The sequence below is a fragment of the Brachycentrus maculatus genome, unplaced genomic scaffold (assembly GCF_059751285.1).
Source record: "Brachycentrus maculatus isolate JH-2025_06_01 unplaced genomic scaffold, ASM5975128v1 h1tg000053l, whole genome shotgun sequence".
Taxonomy (NCBI): domain Eukaryota; kingdom Metazoa; phylum Arthropoda; class Insecta; order Trichoptera; family Brachycentridae; genus Brachycentrus; species Brachycentrus maculatus.
In genome coordinates this window covers 749931-762418 of record NW_028280807.1, presented here as the reverse complement: position 1 = coordinate 762418, position 12488 = coordinate 749931, and the positions used below count along the sequence as shown (strand labels likewise).

The window sequence follows — 12488 nt, the reverse complement described above, 5'->3', positions numbered from 1 at the left end:
GTCTTGATAAAGAAGCGGTTAGCTTCAAAACCAGTAGACTGGAGGGGAAGAGAGGGAGAAGAAGATCCCCCACACGATGGCAGCAGTAGGCACCTCGGTGGTTGGAGCGCTACGTGCAGCGCAGTCAAGGGATAACTGGAGAAGAGTTATTGCTTCCACAAGGGTCACAATCTTCAATAATGGAGAAAAGAGATATTTATGAATCAGTTAGTAGGTGAAAATAAAGGGGGAAAGGTCAGGTATGAGTTGAGATAATATCGTAAAACCTATATTAAAAAATTGGGTATGTGAAATGATAAATAAATTTATAGTTTAAGTATTTATTACATAATAACTAGACTTATGTATTAATTTTAAATCAAGCACAGATTTTTTGAGTCTACTAAGTTGTATTTTATAAACAAAAACAATGTGAAAAATTAATATTGTGACAGTTGTTTCGCCTTGTTAGGGCATTATCAAACAAATGTGTCATTAACGGTGTAAACGAATGTTGATTTAAAATTAATGCATAAATTAAAATGGAGTTCTAAAAATTAAATGCCAAATCAATAAATAGACTTATGTACATTATAAGTTATCAATTATGACCCTGTCACTCAATGGTGACTCAAAGAAGCAAACCAATCATCACAAAGACTAACTCAGCTCTTGATTGAGGTCACTGGTGCCCCCATGGCGTTAAACGTGTTAATTGGTAGCCATTTGCAGTTTCAAGCACATGGTAACATTGGTGATTGTATCGCTCTTGTATCTGCAGAGTTGCCTCAGCAGAGACATCTTCTTGGTCATGGTGTCGGAGGACTCCAGTTCGTACAGCGTGCAGAGATTGAGGAGGAGGCTTTCGCTGAGGCCGCGACTCGGGTTGGAGTTGACTGCGTTCTCCATGACGTTGATAGCTTCCTTCAGCTTCCCGGAGTACAGGAGACACACTGCCATGTTGTTTAACACCTAGAAATATAAATGAAAATAAGTAAACAGACCAGTGGCGGTCGGTGACTTTTTGTAGAAGGGATGCTGGACATCAAATGTTTATACTCGTACTTACTACGTACTAGATATCAAATATGCACATCTAGACGCCATCTCCATAAATCCAAAACTCAATACTTACATATACAAAATATCATCAATTCATTTTTATTTATTAAAATTATTAATAAATAAAAGCCATCAAGGCCACCAAATATAGGCCATCAAGCAGAGAAAGCTGATGTACTTCGGGCACGTCATGAGAAATGAAAAATATCGTCATCTCCACCTAATCATACAAGGAAAGATTGAAGGGCGAAGAACTCAAGGACACCGAAGGACATCATGGCTGAAAAATCTACGACAATGGTTTGGCAGAAGCACCAAATCTCTGTTCCGAGCTGCAGCGTCAAAAGTGAAGATAGCCATGATGATCGTCGATCTTCGTTAGAAGTGGCACAGAAAGAAGAAGAAGAAAATTATTAAGTAAATCGCAGGTTAATAATATTCAATAACAGTTTGAATTCAGTCTTCAAGCTCAAAAGTAAACTATCAAAGCAACGCGCGCACAAAGAACAATCCAATAGAGTATGTGATTCTGTTCATTATACACATTAGTATTAAAGACGTTTTTTGTACGTCGGATGCTGTTATTAATATCGTATATCTGTTTAACAGACCCCCCTGTAATCTAGCGTCTTTCGTAATCCGACATGCCTTTAACCCAGGCCTGTCCGACCCAAATTGCACCCCGGGCCGCATCGATGACCTAAAATTTTCCCAAGGGCCGCATACAGACATTAGAAAAAAATCATAACGACGAATTTCATACATATTGAATTTTTGTAAGTATTATAAATAATTTGAATGCAGAATTAATCAGAAAGTACAATTAGGGAAGATTATGAAGAAAAAAAACATTACTACGACCAGATGTGAGAAGAAAACACACATCGCTCACTCCTTTCAAGAACGTCATAAATCAAAAATGGTCAATTTTCAGTTGTGCATGTTTTCGGAATGCCCAGAAAATGTACTACATATATCCCAGCAAAAGAGGCATATTTTTAGCTTAATATTTACCCACTACAGGGCAAAAAAATCATAAATTTTTTTGATGTATCAAACCGTGTATTACAAATATATCACTGATTCAAAAATATATTCTTCATACATGACCGCGGACCGCATGTAAGGGAGTCGCGGGTTGGCCATCAGTGCTTTAACCCATTGCACCACTAATAAAGTTGATACAACACACTATTTAATTTTGTCATATTTTTTTTACAAGGGCGCTTGTGCACTACACGATTATTTACCATTATATTTGCAGGTTCTATCTCGTTAGCTTTGATCAGGGACTGGTAGGCATCTCCGAAGGCATTTTGTGCAACGGCTAGAAGCGACTGGTCCACCAACTCACGGACATCTTGTTCAGGATACCTGCAAAGATTTTTAAATTTTTTTTTTTTTTTTTAAAATAAAGAGCAATATTTATTATTCACAAAAATACTTAAATTTCATATTATTTTTTGACATCTCATCAAAGATGAAGAAGAATATGGAAGTCTGGGTATTTAAGGGGCTGACGACCGTCATAGGCTGGTTTAAGTGATCACTTTACACACATCATAGATCGATTCTACCCATTTTTGACAACCACACTACTCAAATTCTTGGACGTTCTATATATATGAACCAATTTAGAAAAATTATCCTTGAATAACTAGAACTTCACTAGAGACATATATCTACATCGTCAGCCCCATAAATGCCCAGACTTCCATATTCTTCTTCATCTTTGATGAGATGTCATAAAATAATATGAAAATAACTCCTGTAATTGGAGATAATCCAGATTTTGTGAATAAGTATTTGGACACACTCAAAATGTTGTACTTAAATTTCATACTATTTCTGTGAGCCTAAGTGGCTCATTATTAATAGGTATCAAATTGTGGTAGAGTGGGTTCGAACCGAGAAACTCTGACTCGAGAGTCCGCGACACTAACCACGGGACCACAACCCGACACATTTACAATATTTTGGGTTTGTTTCCAAATCTTTGTTGACAAATCTGGGTTTGTCCACTTAGGGGTTATTTATATATTGATATCTTAACATAGATGAAAAAGCAAATGTAAGTCTGGGTTTTTACAGGGCTTACGACTTATCAAAAGCTGGTTAAGTGATCACTTTACATACGTATATCATTCACCATTCTACTCACGAATAACAACCATGCTACTCACATTTTGAAAGTCATACATATCGCTCACTCCTTTCAACAACGTCATATGTCAATCGTCAATTTTCAGTTATGCATGTTTTCAGAATGCCCAGAAAATGTGCTATATCCCAGCAAAAACGGCATATTGTTTTTAACGGCTACCAACACTCACTGCGTGGCTCGTATCTGGGTGGCCCTCCTGAAGTAGCCCTCGGCTCCGGGGATGTGCCCCGCCTGCAGACAGCAGCGCCCCAGGGCTGAGTACAGAGCCTTGGACTGCGCGGGGCCCCACATCGGGTCTTCTGCCATCGTTTCCACTAGCTCGATGGCCAGAGAATAGTCCTGCGTGACAAGATTCATTATTATATCCAAAATACTCATGCAAAGATTTTATTTTACGCAATGTTTCTAACAACTTGACTTGTGACTCAAAGCGGCCGCTAGAGGGCAGGACAAGGGTGTACGCTAGGGGGATGAAGGCGTAAGAACCCAATCTCTATGAGATTGACAAAAAAGGATATTACACTTATTCTTGTACTGTGTTAGAAAGTTGTTGAATTTTTTATTTATATTTTAAAAAGGAATAACCCACAGAGCGTCTTTTTTCAAATGCTTGTCTGCAGGTAGTATAGGGAAGGTGAATGTGAAAAATACATCACAAGCACCCAGACCAATTGAAAATGAATCTTTCTTGAATTCATTTTGCAATTGGCAGGAATCTAACACAGGACGCCAGCTTTGCAGTCGAGCGTCTACCCAACTACGCCACGGCGCCTGTCGCAATGAACCGATACTCATTTTATTCCGAGTCATCCAACACAGACACAAGGCTATAAAAGTAAACTAAACGATATTGAACGATAAAGATGAAAAAAGTTATAAAATGTGAAACTTACTTTCATTTGGAGCGCGCAGTTAATCACGGAAAACTGTATCCTCGCTTCTCGACCGGACCACAGTTTGAGGGACTCCTGCCTGTCTTGAGTGGATAGCTCCAGGTCGCTGCCGACCTCACATTTTGAGGACTTTAGGTTTTTGATCATCTGAAAGTGAATAATTATTTTGAATCAATGTATGTACTATCAAGTAACAAATTTATGAGGCGTCATGACACAAACAGAAGAGAAAGAATGATTCTAGGAGAGACAAATCTAAAATGCCCTTGCCAAACTATGCGGGCATGCATACATTATGTTGTTGTCACCAACATGTCACCAATAATTTTTTTTAAATTTTTAAATCAAACACAGATTTTTGACAACATTTTGAGTGTGTCCAAATACTTGTTCACAAAATCTGGATTATCTCCAAAAAAATTAATCAAAATGAAAATGGTATTTTCTGGCGTTTCTCATGTGTGTGATTATAATCCAGGATTCGGACCTCACATACTAATATAAGAGTTTCTGCTTAGTAAAAAAGCTTCTTTACATCTCACCAATAGATGTCTCTAGTGAAGTTCTAGTGATTCAAGAACAAGATTTCTAAATTGGTTAATATATATAGAACTTCCAAGAATTTGAGTAGTGTGGTTGTCAATAATGGGTAGAATTGGTGAATATTACACGTGTGTAAAGTGGCCACTTAAACCAGCCGATGACGGTCGTCAGCCCCGTAAATGCCCAGACTTCCATATTCTTCTTCATCTTTGATGAGATGTCAAAAAATAATACAGATTTTTGAGTCTACTAAGTTGTATTTTACTAACAAAAACACATAAAAAATTAATATTGTGACAATTGTTTCGCCTAGTTATGGCATTTTCAAACGAATGTCTACAAATTAAACGCCAAATCAATAAATAATGTCAGCAATACACCCACATTCCTCATACTATGAGATAATTACCTTCCGCACTACGGCTAGCAGTAAGTGTAGTCGGGCAATAGCGACCTCGGGTTTCTTCAGGTACATAGGCAACTCGGCGAGAAGGAGTCGGAACGAAAAGCAAGCCATGGATCCTGAGCGGTTGGGGTACATATCGGGATAGAACTGGAAATATATAATACATAAAACTTCACAAATAGTGGTCTTAAAAAAGACTTAGGCATAGGGTGTTTTTTTAGAGGTATGTATACATATTCAAGTTTCCCGCAATAAATTGATAGTGGCACCCGCCGTGTGGCATGTTGCACCATCTTGTTGAAACCACAGCTCTGTCACATCAATGCTATTCAACTGAGGTACAAAGAAGTCAGTAATCATGGTTCTGTAGCGCTCTCCATTGATCGTAACATCGTCTTTAAAAAAAATATGGGCCAAGGATTCCACCTGCCCATAAAGCACACCAAACAGTGAATTTTAATGGATGTAAGAACGTCTCGACAAAGGCTTCTGTGTTTTCTCCAATCCAAATTTGGCAATTCTGATTATTGACATTGCCATTTAACCAAAAATGTGCTTTGTAAAATAAAACAACTTTGTTTTTAACCACTTTTTATTGGTACACTTTTTCCAAACAGTTTCGACAAAGTTCTTGTCGAAACCGGTTGGAAAAAGTGTACCAATAAAAAGTGGTTAAAAACAAAGTTGTTTTATTTTATAAAGTTTACATAGTCATTATTTTATTAAAATGTGCCACAAAGTATCTGCGAAAAACATTCAAGAAAAAAAAAAGTGATCATCGGTGAACAAATTTTTGCATTGAAAAAGAGAATCAAGCTGAATATTGTTAATATAAAATAAAATTCTTCACATAAGCAATTTTATGTTTAAGTTTTATTTTATAAAATTATTTAAATAATTACCTGGAAAAATATGTCCGGATTGTCCAGGTTTCCAAAGGCCTCGGCTTCCATCTGACAAGTCGTGAAGGAGTGGATCTTCACCAGCAGAGCTAGCCGGGTGAACCAGAGCTGAAGAGATCGCGGGGAGTGCTTGCCCGGATGACCCGCCCTACCCACACCTAGAAGCGCAAAATGTCAATAATTTTTTTATTTCTGGTTTCAATCCTGGGATTGGTTTGCAGCAATTTCCTCTGTTCTTCTCTTCCATTCTTCCCTGTCTTGTGCGGCTCTTTTGAAATGTGCATATGATGAGCAGCGCACGTCCTAGTCTCAGCACAGGTCCTCCAGGTACTCTGGGCGTGGGCGCCCCCTAGAGTTTGTCCCCTCGGTCATACCCTCCATTATGGCATGCAAGAGACCTTCTTGACGTATTACATGGCCGATCCATCTTGCACGCATCATATGAATCACATAATACAAATGATGAGAAGTTCCTGTTTGGCCCACACTAGATTATCCCTCCTGTTCCCAACACGGATTCAAATAAAACATATTTAATTAGCTAGAAGAAACAAAAATCCACTAAATGATCTATAAACCTTGTACATAATAAGCAAGGTAAAAAATTAATGCAATTCCCATCTAAAAAAAATAATCATATAATACACTAGTGGACCGGGAGACATTGTCCTCTCAGAATGTTGATTTGCCTTCTATGGACTGGTTTCTTGACAATCTTCTCTGGCAATTCTGGATCATACATCTCAGTTTTTTTAATGTGGAATGCGCTTCCATAAGTCAAGGAAGAGGTGATTCGATTTCTCAGAGGAATGATGGCAAAATTTTGACTTGGGGAAACAAAAGTTGGAGCAAAATGCATCGTCTGCAAAAGCGTTTAGACAGAAACGGTGATTATGTAGAAAAATAGAGTAAACTTTAAGCTTTAAAATGATATATAATGTTAAGCAAAACAATAACTGACTTACTACTTATAACCCTTATCCGCACCCAATGGTGCATAGGGCACTGCATCGAATTGACGCAGTGTTATCTTGATCATTACTTACATGAAGGCAAGGTGATCACTCTTGCGCTTCAGGAACCAGTCCAGGGTAATATTAAATAAATATTACAATGTAAAATCACTAATATTTATTTTCACCCCCCCTGGGAATCGAACCCGGGACCTCCAGTAGGGTAGCTAAACACGCTGACCATTACACCACGGAGGCGGACGAACAATAAAGCTGTATATTTTTAAAAAATTAGAACTTAATTTTTTTAATGACCCTCGTACATATTAAATAAATGTTACAGTGAAAAATCACTAATACATATTTATTTTGACCCTCCTGGGAATACCTCTATTACACTACAGACTGGATTTACCTTGTCCGTAAATGGTGAGCAGTCTGGAAGTAAGATTGACGGCGGCCCGGAAGCAGCCGGCTTGTATCAACTCCCGGAGTCCCCTCTCATCCTGGGATACATGTTCACATCCCAGCTGTCCTCTCTGCACCGCCTCCCCTTCGCCCAGGTAATGAGACACCACATCGTACAACACGTCGCCCTGAAAATACAATACATAGCAAGATTTTTCATATAAACACATTTTTTACGGGAAACGCTTAACCCTTTCAATGACAGAAGGTATAAATATGATCATACCCAGCAGGCCGTGATTTTTTTCAACAAAAATGGTAAAGCTTTTAGAAAGATGACTGTAACTTTGATAATATCGGTAAATTGTAATCTTTTAGTATTTCTTGGTCCTCCTAATAGATGTTTCTATATATTTTAATTTAAAAATATTGCAATTGGATTTAATATTGGCTTGCGACAAGCTCAAAGGAGAGCGCTTATTTTGTATGGCCGGCCTGGCGAGCACGGAATAGGAGAGCGCGTTAATGCGCTTGTGGCAGCGAACCGGTTAAAAGCGCCTTTTACATACTGTTAGTAAAGACCGGGAGATGCTTATAAGCGTTCTATTTGCTTACTTTTGGTAGAGCGCGAGAGACGTCAAAAAACATTGCACAGATCAGAATTGGGTGTTACGGTTACTTGTTATTAGTATACTGAGGGTCGGTGTTGATGAACAAAATTGCTCTCAGTCTATTAGTAAACTCAAAAAAGTGGTCTGATAGATGTGATTTATTTTTCATATTTAAAAAATTAAAGTCAAAAGAAAATATTGCACACAAAGATGAATAAAAAAAATCTCATGTACATACTAAATCCTCTTCCAAGACTACACCGGGCATCGTCAGAACATCTCTTTCTGGAAAGAAAGATCCCGCAGGTGAGGTTTGTGCCTGGAAAACAGAGATGCAAATTTAAACCAAAATAACACTGCATTATTTAACGCAGCGCCCTATTCAACTGCGTGAAAAAAGAGTCGTACAAATTAACCGTCACAGGCATATTAAATTTGCAGAGCCATTTTACTATATAACTAGTTGTACCTGGTCACGCTTCGCAGTAGCTCGGTCTGGTTAAATGGGAAAGAAAGAAAATAGAGAGCACACATTTGTAATGTATTTTAATTCACAATGCTTGTGAAGCAAAGAAAATATTAAAAATCTATGAAACAACAATGAAAACATTTCTGACAGGCTAAGGGCGCTTGTGCACTACAGGAATTTTACCGTCCGGTAGTCCGGTTAGCATGATAAAACGGATGATTGGCTTGGATTGGCTTGTGCTTTTGGCCGTCCTTCTTCGGTCGGTGTACTTGATTGTGCGTGATCACGGTGCGCGTAAATTTGAAACACTCTAAGAGTGTCAGAAATGAAGACGCTGAGGAGCATATCTGTCAAGAGTCTACGTGATAGAATAAGGAACACCAGGATAAGAGAAATATGTACCTGATATAAAATTTTCTTTGCTTGTTCAGTCGGAATCCATGCATCTCTTCTTCTGTCAGCTTCTCCGCCACTCGGCGTAGATTCCTGGGAATTAATAGCACATAAAAAAATTTATATCTCAACATAGATGAAGAAGAATATGGAAGTCTGGGTATTTACAGGGTTTATATCTTGTCATAAGATGGTTAAGTGATCGCTTTACACACATGCAACATTCAGCATTCTATCCATGATTGACAACTACACTACTCAATTTTTTTGAATTCATGGAGCCAGGACTCCGCTGTGTACTGCCAGATTAGCTTTCGGGGAAAGGTTTTCATTTGTTATAACTGATTTCAGTGCGCCATTCACCCTGTACCCAGCATTCACCCTATTTTCTATCTTTATCAATCCATTCCTAGAAAGCAAACTTCTCAAGTATGATTTATATATTACAAACCTGCAACGGTACTTTCTCGAGAGTGATATCGACTGACGACCCAAAACTTTCGGTGAGGTTTAAATTTGTGCCAGCGACATTCATGGACGCAGCGGGGCCGATGTTATCGAAGAAGGTGGAAGGATCTGGGAGCTGGTTCACTCCGGTGGTCATGGTCCTCGGAATATCAAACAGCAGAGATGCGGAGACCTTGTCTTCTCTTGAATCAGAACTGAAGGAGACGGAATGATTTGCAGTTGACTGATCCACGAAAAGCTTGCAAACTACAGGATCCGGGTTTGTAGAAGCAGGTTTTTGAGGCTTTTCTGCTGAAAAGAAAAAATGTGTGTTATTCCACTTCCGACGAAAAAGGTATTTTTAACCTGTTCGGACGATTGATGCTTAAGGACGGGAAGGGTATTTTTGCCTTCTGCGCCGGCCTCATTTCAAATGCAGAAAATAAGGAATTATCCATTGTTTTTATATGAATATTATAAACCAATCTCTTTATTAAGGTCTTACTACTCATATCGCTCACTCCTTTCAACAATGTCATTTATCAAAAATTGACAATTTTCAGTTGTGCATGTTTTCGAAATGCCTCGAAAATGTACTATATCCCAGCAAAAGCAGCATATTTTTAACTTAATATTTACCTGTTACAGGGCAGAAAGTGTTGTTTTTTTTATTTTGAAGAAAAGGTATTGTTTAATTTTTTTTTAAAAATACTTAATATTTTTCAAAAGGAGAAAAAACATTCTGGTTTTACCTAAAAAAATCTATTGCACAGTAAAAAGTGCAATAAGTTCCTTATATTTTTAAACTTTAAAAACGATCTCCTGAAAAAGTTTTTTGAAATATAATGTTGTTGAAAGGAGTGAGCGATATGTGGAATTATTTAATTGGCCTTTATTATTGTCAATCCAATTATTTTTATATATTTTTTTATGTCCAAGCCGTATAATTCCCAAAAAAATCAAAATGAATAAATATTTTATTAAATTACAACAAACTTCAACTAACTCGAATGCTTATTAATCATATTTGATGTAAAAAAAAAATATAATTTTATTTTTAAAAAGAGAAATATTTTTATTTTTATTATTTACAAAAATACTTGAATTTCATACTATTTCTGTGAGCCTAAGCGGCTCTTTATTAGAAATAGGCAGAGTTATTTTTTAATGAAAAAGGTCCCAAAACTCTTATAAACTTCCGGAAAAAGTCCCACTAATTTTTTTTATTCAAAACTCATTTAAATATTCATTAAAATACCATATTTTATCATTATGACGAATTATATAAATAAAAATTGTAATTACGTAGGCACAAACATTGTTTCATCAAATTGATATAGTTTTTTTTAAAAATAAAAATATCTGTGAAAAAAGGTGCTGGAATGCTGTTCCACCGCGTTACATAGAAAAGAAAGACCTGGAAATAGGTGTCAAATTGTGGAAGAGTGGCTTCGAACCCAGAAACTCAACTACACATACCGAATCACAGCAACATCATACCGATTTTTAACAAAGAAATTCATAACCATAGCATAGAGGACATAACAAAATACATGTGGAGCCGATAAACACTAAATTAATCTATACTAAATTTGGAGTAAGGTGCTTAAAATATATTGCTTATGCCAAAATTAACCAGCTGCCTGACATATCGCTCACTCCTTTCAAGAACGTCATAAATCAAAAATTGTCAATTTTCAGTTGTGCATGTTTCTGGAATGCCCAGAAAATGTACTATATCCCAGCAAAAGCGGCATATTTTTAGATTAATATTTACCCGCTACAGGGCAGAAAGTCTTGTTTTTGCATTTTGTAGAAAAGGTATTGTTTAATTATTTTTTTAAAATATACTAAATATTTTTCAAATGGAGAACAAACCATCAGGTTTTACCTAAAAAGATCTGTTGCACAGTAGAAAGTTCAATAAGTGGCTTGATATTTATTTTTAATACATGTTTTATATTTTTAAACTTTAAAAAGGTTCTCCTGAAAAATCAAGTTTTTTGATTTATGACGTTCTTGAAAGGAGTGAGCGATATATAAAATAGAACCCATTCGGGGATTCAAAATAAATTATCTGAAAAAATACTTTATGGAAAGATATATATTATATGTAGTGATTAGTCATATTTTCTTATTTTGTTTTTACCTTATGTTTTTTTCATATTTTATATTTACTTGTTAACCTTAATCCCATGTCCCAAAATGAGAAATAAAAATTACTCATAGGGAATATTTTATATATATATATATATATATATATATATATATATATATATATATATATATATATATATATATAAATATATATATATATATATATATATATATATATATATATATATATATATATATATATATATATATATACATATATATATATATATATATATATATATATATATATATATATATATATATATATATATATACATATATATATATATATATATATATATATATATATATATATATATATATATATATATATATATATATATATATATATATATATATATATATATATATGACTTATGTATGTAATATGTTTTGAAAAAATAAATAAATAACACACTCAGAGACATTTAGCATGAGACCAAAACCACACACTATTATACCTGAAAAAAAACACATTTATCTATTCATTGTTAGAACTTTAGACTCTAAACGAATCTAAATTATCATTAACAACGACGCTAGACAGTTGATTATGTAAGAATAAGAAAATAATTACAATAAACTAAAAAAAAGTTATCACAACAACCTTCTCCCAATACTCCAATATTAGCTAGCGTATTGTTGATGGGCGTTATGGGCACTTCCTTGCTGTTAGTTATTTCATCGAAGAACGCCGCAGACGAAGATATATTTGCATCACCGAAATAGTTGCTCAGCGACGGTCGAGCTTCATTGTTTTCATTCATCTTAATGCATATGTCAGCTGACAATTGACCCGAAACATTCGACGGCAATTGAACTATGACCTAAAAGAGACTGTTTGATTTATTAGAGTCGAGATAAAGTGCCGCTATTGCTATTGCGTATTTTAAAGTGATGTTCTTGAATAAAATAACTAAAATTATAGTGAAATTAACAATTTAATTTTGACATCTGCGCTTTGACAGGTGATAAAATTGACTTTATTCAGGTTCACCTGTCAATATTGTGTTTTCAATAGTTTTGAGTGTGGTCATATGAAATTTTACCATAAACGTAGGTAGGTAGGTATAAGCAAATTTTAGTAATTATAAACTAAAT

At 35.6% G+C, this 12488-nt stretch overlaps 1 protein-coding gene across 2 annotated transcripts; it reads right to left on the bottom strand.

The window, feature by feature from the left end:
- Positions 1-304: 304 nt before the first annotated feature.
- Positions 305-12397, bottom strand: LOC148312002 (trafficking protein particle complex subunit 12-like). 2 transcript variants are annotated; one of them, XM_088277988.1, is made up of 11 exons: positions 11995-12397; positions 9235-9542; positions 8793-8876; positions 8160-8240; positions 7318-7498; positions 5950-6107; positions 5051-5194; positions 4099-4245; positions 3375-3544; positions 2292-2415; positions 305-951 (listed from the first exon to the last, which is right to left on the bottom strand). In XM_088277988.1, exons 1-11 carry the CDS (start codon positions 12152-12154, stop codon positions 691-693), a joined length of 1818 nt encoding a protein of 605 aa, XP_088134114.1. In that variant the 5' UTR covers positions 12155-12397; the 3' UTR covers positions 305-690. The 2 variants fall into 2 exon arrangements, with proteins under 2 accessions (XP_088134114.1, XP_088134115.1); XM_088277989.1 differs by having other exon boundaries at positions 9235-9539.
- Between the last annotated feature and the right edge of the window lie 91 nt (positions 12398-12488).